General features: G+C 41.2%; 1 protein-coding gene across 1 annotated transcript in view; it reads right to left on the reverse strand.

The window, feature by feature from the left end:
* npas3 (neuronal PAS domain protein 3) overlaps window positions 1-15,909 on the reverse strand; it is a 387,868-nt gene that overhangs the window by 60,155 nt on the left and 311,804 nt on the right. Inside the window, exon 6 of the mRNA XM_086274721.1 lies at window positions 1,794-1,974. Coding sequence (XP_086130847.1) covers window positions 1,794-1,974 — 181 coding nt within the window. The remainder of the gene's footprint in view (window positions 1-1,793; window positions 1,975-15,909) is intronic.

The following is a 15,909-nucleotide window of genomic DNA, read 5'->3' on the forward strand; positions in this document are numbered from 1 at the left end:
GTTACCCTGGACACCTGAAATAAGCCCCTTCTTCTCCTGAGAAAAACTCATACAAATTCATACAAGCTCTGCTGCACCCCTTCCTTTTCCAAATTAACATTAAATAACACATACATGAATCCTAATCCTCCCTCTTCCTCTCTCTCTGGTCAAGTTATCATTGGGGATCACTCTTTCACATCCATATATGTCTGCCTGAAACCTCTCCCTCCCTTTTCTCTCTCTTTCTCTGGACAAATTAACATTGCTAAGCACTCATGCACATTCAAACATGTCCCTACATCCCCTGCCTCTCTTTCTTTCCATCTCTCTAGGCAAATTAACATGGGAGAACAAACACCTTTGTCCTCGTTTCCTTGCTTTTCTCTTTTGCTCTTTTTCATCGTGTGGTTGAATTAACTTAGGAATCACAAAGAAATTCATGTAAACTCCCATTTGTATTATTTTCTGCCTATACATGTTTAATTTCTGCTGCTTTTCTTTCTCGTCAGACAAAAAGATGCTGATGACCACATACATGTGCTCTTATCCTATCTCCCTATACATATCCAGTTTGGAGGGTGGGGAGACCAGGTTAGAGGTTTGCAGAATGTCAAAGGAAAAAAAAAACTGGGGGAACAAAAACCTCAAATGTGGAACTTCAATTAATTTAAAGCCCCCACCCATCCATCAGCTGCACCAATCAGCCAAGAATAAATCCGCGGCAGATCTAATTACGGTGCCGTCTCCGAAGACCCCGGCTGCCGCGAAGCCAATCTTCAACTCCTTGTTTGAACAGGCTGATGAACTAAGGGACTCGATGGATATCAAGTCATTTTGTTTAATTTATAAATGGATTTTCCCCTAATACTTAAATTATCATCAGCATGAGAGAGGGAGAAAGTGAAAGAGAGAGAGAGCACAATCCAAAGCGTTTGTAAGGTAAAAAGTCTTGAACATGTGGTGCAGGAGAGGATGGAGGGATAAATGGATGGAGGGATGGAGGAGACAAGGCAAAGAATTCCAATGAGAAATGTGTCCTTTCCCAGTTTATAGCAGTGATGGCTCTACAGTGTGTTGAATCAATTTGTTCAAACATTCAGCAAACGATAGAAGCACCAAGGTTAGAGAATGTTAGCGAGAAATGGGTTGCGACCAAGGAGAACCCTGCAGACTGAAAAATGGAGCCAACACAGAAGCATCACTGACTCCCATGTTTAAATGGCCAGCTTAACAGGATCAAAAACATATGTTTACACTTTTGACTGGTCATTTTTTTCCTGCATGCATCACCTTGACGACATAATTCAGACTCAAACATCTAGACCCGAGACCGTTCAGATATTCTGCTGAGGCTAACACCTACAATTTGACTGCCATATAAAGTGCTCCCCAATGCTATTTCAATGTCTTTCAATCAGTCTGTTACAAACTTTGATTTCATCTAGCTTCAGGAGAAACTTCCTGAAAAATCTAGTCCAAAAAGGTTTATCTGCATACTTTTCAAGAGAATATAGAAGCTTTCTGAGTCAAAAGTCTTGAGTTGTCTGGTTTAGTCAGAGTCATTGCAATTCTCCTTTGGTTTTATCAAGGTCAGTCATCAATCTCTTAAAAAGCAAAGCCTGTTGTCAATTTCATTTTTCAAGCCTCTAGAACTCAAATGGATTGCTTAATTTTGATGGTGAAGTACTTCACAGCAGTCGTAAGTATTGTCCTGTTTGAACCTTTGTAACTTCTTTTCTCAGCTTGAGGATCTGTGGCAAAAATACAAATAAAGTTTCCTAATTTGAAGCCACTCTCCCATGTTTACCTACCTGGTTCGGGCGTCTCAGAGTGTGACGATGAAGAAGCCGAAGAAGCCCCGTCTTCGTTGACTGCTCCCTGGGATAGAGACATCCCTCGGCCTGGAGGAAGTTTCATCCCAAGCTGCTCTGCCATCTCCACATGATCGCCAGGGTGGATGTAGTCAAACACACTGCTACCAGTGAGCTCCACCTGCAGAAATAAAGCGTTGCTAAAAATCATCCTGTAAAACCCTTTTCGTTCTTTCTTTTGTTTCTACACAATCTTTAATTTCTTGGCTCATAGTTTACTGTTTATTATTTGTCATTTATTTTAATAATTGGTCCCACAAACCAGTGAAGAATTTGTGTGTGCTGAAAAACACTCAAATCTCAAATATGGAGAAGCAATGGCTGTTGGTTTTTGGACAGTTCGGAAATTGTTAATTGCTGAAATTCTGTTCTTTGGGGTATCATTTTCATCTTTTTTTTGCTGATTCTTCGTCCTCCTACTCCGCAGCTTGTCATCTTTCTTTCTCCTCCACCCTTTACTCCACGGCTATTTTTCAATCCATAGTTCCATATCTCTATATCCCATGCTGTTCCTTTGATTCCTAAATTCACCCTGTTCCCCTCTGTCACTCTTCTACTTCCACCAATACAATAAAGGCAATCCATCTCACAATGCACACTTTTGTAGAACTGGTAGGATTGAAGATTTTCCCTCAGGAAGAAAAGACAAAATGCATTGAGCATGCATTAAAAGTCTGCTGTAGATGGAGTTATTGAGCAAGCAGAAAAGAGACGCAATTAAGACTCTTACTTAACAGAAAAATCTCTTGGAAAAGGCAAATGCATCAGTTTATTGCAAAATATTCACGTCTAATGAATTCTTCTTTTCTTTTTTTTATTTTCTCTTTGACATGTTATATTTTATTGGTAAGTGACCTTGTTAAGTAAAGATGGTACCATCTGAGTATTTACTAATCAATCTGTGTAGTAAAAGAATGGCTATATGTAAAATATTATACTTTCAGGCAGGTCAAAAAGTCGAGCTCTGCCACAAGCCTAGCAGATTAGATAATCTTACTGTTGTAATGTTCTTCTATGCATCCATTTGGGAAATCTAGTTTAGCCTGCTCAAAGTTGCTGCACACCTGCAAGGTGCTTTGCAACCCACCTCCACCTGAGCTATCAGTGTCATATCTGTTATCATTGACACCTGCTTTGCTCTGGGCTGGGGTCCTTTTGCTACTCTCCCCATCTTAAACTTAGGACGGGGAAGTTGCACAACAAAGCCACGGTGCTAAGCGTTACTACAATCACTCCTCTTGTGAGTGTTATGGTCTGGACAGAAAAAAACAGTAATAACCTTAAAGAGTAGGATAATTTAGAAGCCCTACCATTTGGTAGAATGGGCTATGATTTTGACCACTGTTTTTGATTGGGTCATCTCTTTAACACTGCAGCCCCTCTTGCTCGCAGTTCAAATCAATATAATCGCTCTAGGAATGCTACACTAGTATTATATTTTTAACAGGCCAACTAACACCTCCACCCCTCTCTCTTTCATCCCTTCTCTCCTGCTCTTTCTTCTCCTCTCATCCCGCTCCTCTAATCCGTCCCTTGTCAGCCGTGGAGAATCAGCAGCATTTTGTCTTTCTTATGGAAATGGAATAAATAAGCTCCCTCTTATTAAATAAATACAGAGTCCCTTCACCTTAAAGACTCTCATTAGTGGCGATGGAAGCGGATTTGTCTTCGTTAATTGGGGATGAGACGAGCAAGCGCCATCTAAACCACAGCGTTACGCTTACACGCAAACACACATGAACACACACTGGTGCTTGCAAAAGCAAAACACGCAGCTTGCACAAACAAATTCCTGTCAAGGTTAGAAATGCACAAACACAGCTTGTGTGACGCACATTTACACACACACATAATTAGGTACACAAGTTTCAAAGGTGTGATGGTTGTGCTCTGCTATTTAACATGTGTGTTTTCATTTGTAGCATATCAAAAAAGATTGTGCACATTTATTTCCACATGCTAATCTGGTTATGTATGTTTGTGTGTGTGTTCAGGTTTTTTGGGGGTCCGCTGGGACAAAGGGGATTACATGGGTGTAATCCCTTTAATAAGAAATCCCTTTAAGGCAATTTAGTCCCCTCATAAAGTCTCATCTGGAGCAGAAAGTGATGATTAAGAAATGAGGCTGATCACTGAATAACATACACACACACATTCAGACCCTGGTGCACCATGGGAGTTAGTGTTCATGTTTACACATTACAGTGCTAATTGGATCTACATTGTTCTTCCTTGCAATAACACGCTGACTTTTAATCAATTAAAACTTGGCATAACTATTTTACATAAAGTCACTGGTGGAGCTAATTACACAGAGGAAACAATGTAGAAAAGAAATTAGACATTCTGACACTTGCTGCAACAACACTTTAAAATAATTATCATGCAGCAGACCGAAAAATAACACATTACTGTAGACAAGTATGTGTCAGCTAGAAGTATGTAAAGGGTAGTGGCATTTAAAAAATTTTATAACCCTAGAAACAGTTTAGATGTATTCTAACATTGAAAGTAAATAAAAGTAGAGCTTTGCTCTAATACTAACAGAACTGACTTTTTTTTTCTGGGGGAAAAAAAAGACATCCCCCACTTTTATTTCCAGTGGTCCTAATCCCCTTCTCTACTCGCGGGGTGATGATCAGTATAAACATCACAATGGATTCATAATAAATTATTTTTAAAAAACATATGGCAGTTAATAATTGCTATACGTTTGACAGTGTTCATCCAAAGTTTCATTCAGATCGGCACATCCGTTAAAGAGACAGATGGAAGGGAGGAAGCTGTTGAAATATTTTTATTATTATCCTTTATTTCTCCTGGTGAAAAGCCAGCAAAAGTTACAACAAACAGAACTGGCAGATAAAGTAAATGTAATGAAATTTCAAAATAAGTGTTCTTACAGAATTCAAAAATTAAAATGAGTTGAAATTTGTGCTAAAAACACTAAAGGTCAGGTAAAATAATTTCCACAGTTATCTCTTCCTTTGGTAAATGCTACCATTAGCTGCAGTACTCAAACACTGGTGCAGTCTTACATTGCACAGACATAGTGGGCATTTATGCTTCAACGGTAAATGGACGCCATAGCCGTAAACTCCCCTGAAATTGTACTCTGGAACCAACAGCAAAAACTGCTGTGCCCCTAGAAATTCAACTTCATGATTGGCCTGCTCAGCCTGCCTCCTGTGCATTTTCCAACTATTTTTATGTAGTTTTTGAATTTATTAGTGAGAGAATAACAAACATTGCCTAACTAGGATGAATAATTATCCCAGCATCAATATAAGTACTCACAAATATCAGGAAATTACAGGAGGAAGGTTTCTGAAACTGTTGGAATGGATGTTAGGAAATGTACAAAGTGGAAAAAATTAAGGGATGAACACACCTGGACCACATCAAAGACACAAAACCCAGGAGAGACAAATTTATTTGAGTCTATTGGATGTCACCACTTAACCACTTATAAAACAACGGACACGACTACGCTGCAATTAACAGGAAAATTAGGTGTTTAAAAAGTCCATGTAGCATGAAAAAGGTTTACTTTAAACTGTAAAAAAGAATATTAAGGAACCCAAAATAAAAACATGGAGCCACAAATGAGCAGAATAGGAATCTGTCTGGGAACAGTGGAGGAGTTAAAAGTTGCCCTAAGCTTTATGTATTATTAGATAGTGGATGCTAATATCTTTAATGTTATGTTGTGCATGTTCGCAACACTTTATACATGAAGAGTAAATCAAGAATCTGTTCCAAAGATCACCTTAACACACAATGAAAGAATCTAGGCCAAAGCAGAAGCCGAAAGTTTCAAGTTTTCACTTGAAGCTAAAATTATTTAACATTGTACATTTAAAATGCAAAATTTCTACAATGCCATTACAACTCAACTTGCTCAGTTGACAAGACACCTCTACATTAATTTTTCGTTCATGTCAGAAGAAGCTAGGAAAGGAAACGAACGTGTGTCTCAGGGTTATTATTGTTAACGAAAACGAACGAAATAACAAAAACTAGAAGTGAAAAAACATTTTCGTTAACAGAAATAAAAATAAAAACAACAAAAGGAAAACTAACTAAAACTGTAATGAGTGTTCACAAAACTAACTAAAATTAACTGAATTTATAGCAAAAATGTGTTTAGTTTTCATTGATGTGTGCGTGTCATACAATAGTCAAGGGTGAAAATGAAGTTTAGTTTCCAGATTTATTCTTGCTGTGTCTCATTATGCCAGCAGGTGGCCAGTACGTTAGTCGAGTCGTCTGTGTTGCTGCTCCGTCCACGCGCAGAATCATGTCAGGAAAAGTCGGGAGAAAGCGCCAGAGTCCAATTTGGGATTGCTTTGAATATGACTGTGTTTTGGATAAAGCAAGTGGTAGTGGAAAGAGACAAATTATGAGGGACATTTCTAAAGGGGAAAAATTCCCACAAACCTTAAAGTGCACTTGAAAAGCTCACACAAGAAGGCTAACCTAGCTTACCTTGAGAAGGTAAGGGAGCACACTCAACCCTCTTCCCCAGAAACAGACGCTAAGGCAAGGCAGCGTGATGCATCCCGAGACAACAGGACGGGGATATCTACATAACTGTGTGAGTCAATTGCCTTCAAAAAGTTTATCAATTCACTTGAAACAAAATTACGAACACCCGGTGCTGCAAGAGTTAAAAGTCTAATTGGGGCCAAGATATACATTTTATAGTTGCCTGGTATCAATGGTTGTTCATCTGCCTTTATTCATTTATTTATTTAAAGAACCCATAGGTGGGAATGTGAGTTGTCTGTCTCTGCGTGTTAGCCCTGCGACAGACAGGCGACCTGTTCGGGGTGCAGGGTATGGTAGCTGGAATAGCAACATACCCAAGGATAAGCAGAAGAGCATGACTGATATGATGAAACTTAATTATTGCAAACACAACTAAAATTATAACTGAAACTAATCAAAACTAAACTGAAACTAAGGATTTTCAAAAAAATAAAAACTAAACTAAACTAGCAAACAATTGGTAAAAACTAATTAAAACTGATATAAAATTGAAAATCTGAAGTCAAAACTAAATAAAAATAAAAACTAATGAAAATTGCAAAACTATTAAAACCCTGGTGTGTCTGTATGTTCCTGCCTTAGAGCCACCATGCCAAAGTGCAATATGTTTACTTGGCGGATAAAGTGACTCCTGATTTAACACACACAGTTTGTGCCAGTTTCTGTTTTTCACCAAAACACAGCGCTGAAGATGTATGGCAGCCTACGTTTTTTAATCAGGCGGGAACCTTGGCAACAGCAACATCTATATATCAAGTTATCCTTCCAGCTTTCCATACAGAGGTTGGCCAAGAGATTTAATACCATTTCTTTTTTCTCTTTCTCCTAATATCTCGTGTATATGGGGTAGCGAAGTGCGACTAAATTCAGCCTACACAGTAGGCAATGTTTTCAGGGACATGAAGATGTTGGAATAGGTTTCCAACTTTGTGGGGACCTGGACCATCATGATTTACCTACGAAAACATAAACAAAGAGAAGGGAAATGTGGGACATTAAAGTTGTCTAGGACTCGAGGTGGCTAAACTATGACACAAAACTGGGCATTCACATTTGTTAAAATATCCAGTAATGCATCCATTCAGTCAGCACTGCTCTATAAAGATGGAAGAATAGGTATGGGGTAGTCAAAGTTCGTCTGGAGACCTTTATCAAAACAGGCTTCGTCTTTTCAATCTTCTCATTATGTATTATTTGAAAAGGATGGACAACAGATACACTAGCATATTGCAATTCCCCTGCATCAAAGCTGGTTCGGGCCACTCCAGCATATCACTCAGACACAGGAAAAGCAGGACTTGAAATGGACTGGAAATGACGACGGAACAAATCCAACTTATGTGATTCCGCTGAATCAATCTTCCATGTTCTGTTCAGGGTATGTTTAACCTCTCCTTTACCAAAAAACAAAGGAATGATTCAAACAACAGATAAAGAAATACATACATAGTGCTATCAGGGGTTTAACAAATTGAGGGATGTGCTGGCTGAGTGGTGACCTCAGCATAAAAAAAAGCCTCTCATCACTCCCATCAGGCTCAGTATGCATTTTGACATTGTTTGTCTGCTTAGAGTCTTTAGATAAAACTTATTAAAGCACAACAGACACGCAGGCTTTATCGCTTCACTCACCCTCCCAGACAAGGACATCAAGTGACAAAAGACAATAAGAATGACGGCGATAACCGTGTCAAACGAGCACAGAGTGAGTGAGAAAGTGTTTTGCGAATGAATCCAAATGTTAAGCGAGTGTGTTCGTGCGAATCAAAGAACGTGTGTGTTTATGTTCGCCCTTCTGCATCCTTATCAGTCCCTTCTCCATATTTTAGGACGTGCACATGTGTGATGGAAGAGGGTGCTGTCAGCTGTAATTACTGCAGACATACTAGTATTCGCGGCACACTGCTCAGCTATGTGAACCTTGCATTTAGAGCAGGAAACCAAAAAGTCTAGGTTGAGGTTTCTGCCGAACACTAGTTTCTAAATTAAACTGGGCTTTCCTCAACTATTAGCTGGTGGGTTAGGGTTAAAGTCAGGGTAATGTAAGTGATTCCTTTTTTAAGAAGCAAAATCATGGTCTGAATGAACTCTTGTGCCAAAATAGGAGCTCTATAAAGTCTGTTATAGACTCCTCTTGTTAGCCAGTGTCTTTTCATTTTATTTTATTATTTTTATTTTTTGTATATGTATAGTGTAACAATGCTGGAGCTGACAGGTGGAAGAAAAGGGAAGAATAAAAGAAAAAGAGAGGAGAAATAGGAGAAAATATAAGTGATTCATAACAATATGTCTTTCATGGAGGTCATAAAGCAAGTGAGCCGAGAGCTGTTTTTACAGAGACTTCGATACAAGCAGACTAGGGCTGGGCCATATCATACCGTTCACGGTAATACCGGTATAACGTTGGGCAACGATAAGAAAATGAAATATTGCGATAGAATATGAGTAAAACGCGCATGCGCAGTGCCTTTGTTTTCGTACGCACATGGGGGTGACGGAGAATGAGAAAGGCGAAAGCGGATCGTTGAATGAAACAGATGAACCAGAATTGGTTTTTAAAAATGCTGCAACTTCAGTGGTGTGGAACTGGTTTAGCTTTCGTACGTCAGATACACAACAAAGCACTATTTTTGGTAGAGCATGCTAGCAGGCCGTCACTTAAAATCAATCCTTTGATTTTCTGAAAATCGACAGTGCCCCTTATAATCCCGTGTGCCTTATGTATGAATTCTGGTTGTGTTTACTGACCTCGAAACGGTTTTATGTACACGGTGCTCGAAAATCTGTCAAATGTTTTAGTACAACTTTGCTAAGCTACGAAGCCGCACCGCTTGATGGATTGTCGGAGCATTACGGCTATCGTAGGCAGAGCAGAGTGATACGTACTGTGCTTCAACATAATATTACCGTATTGTGTGTGTGTATAACCTCTTTTTAAGTTTTGTGGATATTATACATGGTTATGCTGAGGATATGTCGGCCAGTTTCCACTGGAAATGCCTTTTGGTTAAACTGTCAGCAAGGAATTTGCATTTGCACTGTTACATTTTTATATAACTTTAATGCACATAAAAAACAGCTGCTTGTTTCAGTGAAAATACATTGATGTTTTTGGGTTTTTTTGCACTAATAAAGTTGTTGAGTTGTAAAATATTTTGTCTGGTGTCAATTATATCGTCAGTTATATCGTGATAAATATTTTTGGTCATATCGCCCTGCTCTAAAGCAGACTTCTTTTTGCCCCCTCCTAGTCACTGCAAAGGGCGTAGTTTAATGTATTTCCAGACAGACCTGGAGAACATGTCCATTGTTTCTGTGCAATCCATTCTTCCAATGTGATCCGATGTCCTTTGGCTCAGTTCAATTCAGTTTTATTTATAGAGTGCCAAATCTCAACAGTTCCCTCAAAACAATTCACACTGTAAGGGAAAGACCCTAAAATAATACAAACCCCAACAATCAGAGGACCCCCTTGTGAACAAGCACCTTGGTGATAGTGGGAAGGAAAAACTCCCTATTAACAGGAAGAAACCTCTGTCAGGGAAGGGCAGCCATCTGTCGCGAACCTGTTGGGAGTGAATGGAGGGAGACAGGACAAAAGACACGCTGTGGACGAGAGCCAGCAATGAATAATAACTAATGATTCAATGCAGAATGGTGTATAAACACAAAGAGAGTGGAAAGAGGTGAGTGAAATGTTCAGGACATCACGGAAAGCCCCCAGCAGCCTAGGCCTATTGCAGTGTAACATTAGGTCATGTGTTATTTTGGAAGTGCCATCTTCAAACAGCTTTATTTGACGGTGAAATGTAGCTTTGGGGCAACAAAGAGTGAGGGGTCATGCTCTTTTGCTGTGTTTGACCATAACCTAAAGTTCTATATCTGGAACAATTCTCAGTAATACAAATTATTTTCCGTTTTGCTTCCTCTGTCTCTTTAAACAATGCTAAACTGTCGACCCAACAGCGTACACCTCGGCCTGTGTGACAAAAACCATGAGCCATTAAGAATGAATTACAAAGCCGGTCTAGCCCTCGTAACTTTTCACCACCATTAATTACACCTCCAGCTCCAGAGTACGAGAAAGAAAAACACAAATTTCTTCATTTTCATTGTGAAAGGCGCAGCCCTGGCAAACTAAATAACAAATAAAAGACATGAAATCCGAAGCGTTGAATTCCCATTAATCACATTCTCACTCTCTGTATCACACTTTAATTAATATGGCAACATTTTAAAACCACACACACAGAAGCACACGTACCTCAAAACAGTAAAAAACCTCTGTGTGACTTTGTAAAGTACTAATCAAATAAATTGATGTTGGCTCGCAGGGTTCAGAATTAATTACAGCATTAAACATTAGCTAAGTGGGGTAATATTCCAAGTTTGATAGTGCATAATTACTCTGCTGTTAATGATTCATGGGGCGTCGGCCTCCGTTAGAGGCGAGGAGCGAGTAGAAATGATGGACATCAGCTCATGTGTCAAAAAACTGCAGACCAACTTCATTTCCTCCTTAAAGGATAGAAATATTTTACATGTTTTCTGAAATCTTGCGGTTTTCGCTTGGAGCTTTTGAAAATCTTAATTAAACTGAATAATTTACACTTAAACATAGAAACTTAAGTGTCAGCAGCGAAAGAGATAAAGCTAAGCCATCAAATGTAACACTTGAGTAACCAAGCAACTCAATAATGTGCACACTGTGGGGAAAAAAGACAGAAAACAAAGCCTGTAAAATAACAAAAGAAGGTCATGAATACTGAAGATGGCACTACATATTTATCTAATTTATCCTATTCTGATTTGTCTACTACAAAAAGCTAAGAAACATCCTGCTGTTAAGCTTACCATACTTATTTTATTCTGTTAGCCTGCGGTCCCTGCAGGAGCTGTGGGATTGTCAGGCACTTGAATTCCAGGGTGATTCCAGGTGAAAACCTACTCTTTATAATAACTCTAGTTCTTTGTTTTATTCTTTTTGCACACTTGCTTCTTTTAACTTCCCAGAATTTGCTTTAAAGCATCAAAATGTCTGAATAAAGCATTTGCCTGACTGTAATCATGTAAAATTATACACACACACACACACACACACACACACACACACACACACACACATATATATATACATATATATATATATATATATATACATATATATATATATACACATATAGGGACTGCTCTCACAGCTAGAGATTGACGAGGTACAACACAAATGCTACGGCAAGGAGGAGTCAGGACGCCAGGTCAGGGGGGAGATATCATCACCCCCACCCGAGATTGGGTACATAGCCCCAAGTGCGATAGGAGAAGGATCGTTGAGTGCGAGAGGAACTGACCTGAAAAATAGGATCATGGCCAAGCTTGAAACCTGGATCCCGCGTAGCCGGTTACCAAGATTACGTGAAGTTCCCTCAGAAGGTCTGCTAGATGATGTTAATGCAGCACTACGGACAATACCTACAACCACGATTACCGACACTAACAAGCTGATCTACAATACGGCAACAGTGATCAGTGAGATGCTTGGCTACAAGTTGAACAGCGACAAGGGGCAGTACCCTCCATGGAGAAGGAGGCTAGAGGGCAAGATCAAAGTAGCACGGAGGGAGGTTAGCCAACTAACGGAGTTGCAGAAAGGTGCGACAAATAAGGTGCCTAAGAAATACAGCAAGCTGTCCATACCTGAGGCCTTGGAAACTGCCAAGCAAAGACTCACAGCCTTGGCCAGCCGCTTGAGGAGGTACACCAGAGAGATAGAAGGCAGGAGAATAAACCAGCTGTTCTCCACAGAACCAGCAAAGGTGTACTCTCAGTGGCAAGGGAACAATAAGAGAACAGCACCACCAAGGCTGGAGACGGAGCAATACTGGAAGAGCATATGGGAGAAGGATGCAACCCATAACGGCAATGCTCAGTGGCTAGAGGATCTGAGGGCTGACCACAGCGACCTCCCTGAACAGGGTCCAGTAACCATCACAGTGGCAGATATCCAAGAAAGGGTCTCCAGTATGAAGAGTTGGACAGCACCAGGGCCCGACATGGTTCACGCCTACTGGCTGAAGAAGCTGACTGCACTCCACGAGCGTCTGGCAGCACAAATGAACCAGCTGCTAGTTAACGAGAGACACCCGGAATGGCTAACTGAAGGCCGGACGGTCCTGATCCCCAAGGACCCCAAGAAGGGACCGGTCCCCTCCAACTACCGACCAATAACCTGCCTCAGTACTACATGGAAGCTCCTGTCAGGCATCATATCGGCAAAGATGAACAGGCACATGGGTCAATACATGAGCGGGACACAGAAAGGAATTGGCAAGAATACCAGAGGCGCAAAACACCAGCTACTGGTAGACAGAACAATCAGCCGAGACTGCAAGACCAGACTGACCAACCTGTGCACTGCCTGGATTGATTACAAGAAGGCCTATGACTCAATGCCCCACAGCTGGATACTGGAATGCCTAGAATTGTACAAGATCAATGGGACCCTAAGAGCCTTCATCAGGAACTCAATGGGGATGTGGCGTACAACACTAGAGGCCAACTCCAAGCCCATAGCACAAGTCACCATCAAGTGCGGGATCTACCAAGGAGATGCTCTGTCCCCACTGCTGTTCTGCATAGGCCTGAACCCCCTCAGTGAGATCATTAACAAGACTGGCTACGGATACCGACTACGGAACGGAGCAGTTGTCAGCCACCTCCTGTACATGGATGACATCAAGCTGTATGCCAAGAGTGAACGAGACATCGATTCACTGATCCACACTACCAGGCTATACAGCAATGACACTGGAATGTCGTTCGGACTGGAGAAGTGTAGTCGGATGGTAACAAAGAGAGGGAAGGTAGTCAGAACTGAGGGGATTGAACTACCAGAAGGCAACATTGCAGACATAGAGGACAGTTACAAGTACTTGGGGATCCCGCAGGCAAATGGGAACCATGAAGAGGCCGCTAGAAAAGCTGCAACCACCAAGTACCTGCAGAGGGTCAGGCAAGTCCTGAGGAGTCAGCTGAATGGTAAGAACAAGATCCGGGCCATCAACACGTACGCCCTGCCCGTGATCAGGTACCCTGCTGGGGTAATAGGCTGGCCAAAGGAGGAGATAGAAGCCACTGACATAAAGACAAGAAAGCTCCTTACCATGCATGGAGGGTTTCACCCCAAATCCAGCACCCTGAGGCTGTACGCTAAGCGGAAGGAAGGGGGCCGGGGACTGGTGAGTGTCAGCACCACAGTCCAGGATGAGACAACGAACATCCAAGAATACATTAGGAAGATGGCCCCAACTGACCGAGTGCTCAGTGAATACCTCAGGCAGCAGAAACCCAAGAAAGAGGAGGGAGACGAGGAACCATCATGGAAGGACAGGCCCCTGCACGGTATGTACCACCGGCAGATAGAGGAGGTGGCTGATATCCAGAAATCCTACCAGTGGCTGGACAAAGCTGGACTGAAAGACAGCACAGAGGCACTAATCATGGCAGCACAAGAACAAGCTCTGAGCACAAGATCCATAGAGGCTGGGGTCTATCACACCAGGCAAGACCCCAGGTGCAGGCTGTGTAAAGATGCCCCAGAGACAATCCAGCACATAACAGCAGGGTGCAAGATGCTAGCAGGCAAGGCATACATGGAACGCCATAACCAAGTGGCCGGCATAGTGTACAGGAACATCTGTGCCGAGTATAACCTGGAAGTCCCGAGGTCAAAATGGGAGATGCCCCCAAGGGTGGTGGAGAATGACCGAGCTAAGATCCTGTGGGACTTCCAGATACAGACGGACAAAATGGTGGTGGCTAACCAACCGGACATAGTGGTGGTAGACAAACAGAAGAAGATGGCCGTAGTGATCGATGTAGCGGTTCCGAATGACAGCAATATCAGGAAGAAGGAACACGAGAAGCTGGAGAAATACCAAGGGCTCAGAGAAGAGCTCGAGAGGATGTGGAGGGTGAAGGTAACGGTGGTCCCCGTGGTAATCGGAGCACTAGGTGCGGTGACTCCCAAGCTAGGCGAGTGGCTCCAGCAGATCCCAGGAACAACATCGGAGATCTCTGTCCAGAAGAGCGCAGTCCTGGGAACAGCTAAGATACTGCGCAGGACCCTCAAGCTCCCAGGCCTCTGGTAGAGGACCCGAGCTTGAAGGATAAACCGCCCGCAGGGGCGTGCTGGGTGTTTTTTATATATATATATATATATATATATATATATATATATATATATATATATATATATATATATATATATATATATATATATATATGAGAGAGAGAGAGAGAACAAAAAACTGGTTCCATATGGTGCAAACTATGTGTAGATTTTGTTTGTGTTCCAGAGCGCTTAATATTCATAAGTGCATATGTGTATTAGTGCATAATGTTTATATAGTATGGAGATTAATGTGTCTGTGACCACACTCCGTTCTCATATATGTGTGTGTGTGTTTGAGAATAAAGCTAGAATCAAGCTGGAAGACTTGGTGTATTATCAGTCAGATGAATGGGGATGAATCTATATAGCAAGCACATGCATGCATGCACGCATACATACACACACATGCACACACACAGCTGATATCAAGACGCTTTCCTTGTCAACACCTCAGAGGATGACAAATGAATGGTCCATTATGAACTGTTTGCCACGCTCTGTTTGTGTGTACGTGTGTGTGTGTCAGTCAGCCTCTGATAGATGGTGATTTATTAGGCAAAACAAAACACCGAACACTGAAACCAATCACTTCATTGGGGGAGTGAGAAAGAGGGGGAGAGAGACAGAGGTGGCTATATAGCACGGTGAACAGTAAAAGGTGTCACACAGGAGGAAGTAAGAGGTGTCGTACTTTTCCAGGTCTAAATGAATTATGGCACATCAGCTATTCTCTCTGAAAGTTAAGTTTGAAGTGAATGAGTAGCAGTGTAACATGGCGTTCCACGGAGACCTCCAGTATGTTTAATGTGTTGTTTATAACCCCAATGTTGCTAGATTAGTGCGCCTGTTTGATTTTCAGAAATTTTACTTCAAATTAAGTTTAAAAAATATTAAAAAAGAAAAAAAAGGCAAACAGTTCCAACTGAAATAGATTGCAACCTTAAAAAGCAAAAAGAAACTAATTCTGAACCTGAGAATGATAGGCATGAGCGCGAGTCTGTGACTGATAGATAAGGGTTGATCTGATATTGGTGTGTTGCAGTTGTTCCTCCAACATCATATTAATGCGGCTCCAGACACATTATTGCAACTAACCAATCATGTTATTGTGATTTTTATCCTTTATCACTGGGGAGAAGTCTGCATTAAAGGCTTGCTTCCAGACTTTCGAACACAAGGTTACAATTGCAAAGGGTCTATTTTAAACCAACCCATGATCTATACTAAACATAAAGTATTTCAGTCAGAACCTTCACATTCACATCCAATTTGATTTCTGTGTGCAGTAAATTATATTTGATGGTTTGCTCTGTTCTTGGACTTCCCTGACTTTCC

Source organism: Aulonocara sp. 'chitande type north' Nkhata Bay, linkage group LG19 (genome assembly GCF_057382095.1).
Source record: "Aulonocara sp. 'chitande type north' Nkhata Bay isolate Kocher_YH1m ecotype deep benthic linkage group LG19, A_spYH_male_GT1.1, whole genome shotgun sequence".
NCBI classification, from domain to species: Eukaryota; Metazoa; Chordata; class Actinopteri; order Cichliformes; family Cichlidae; genus Aulonocara; species Aulonocara sp. 'chitande type north' Nkhata Bay.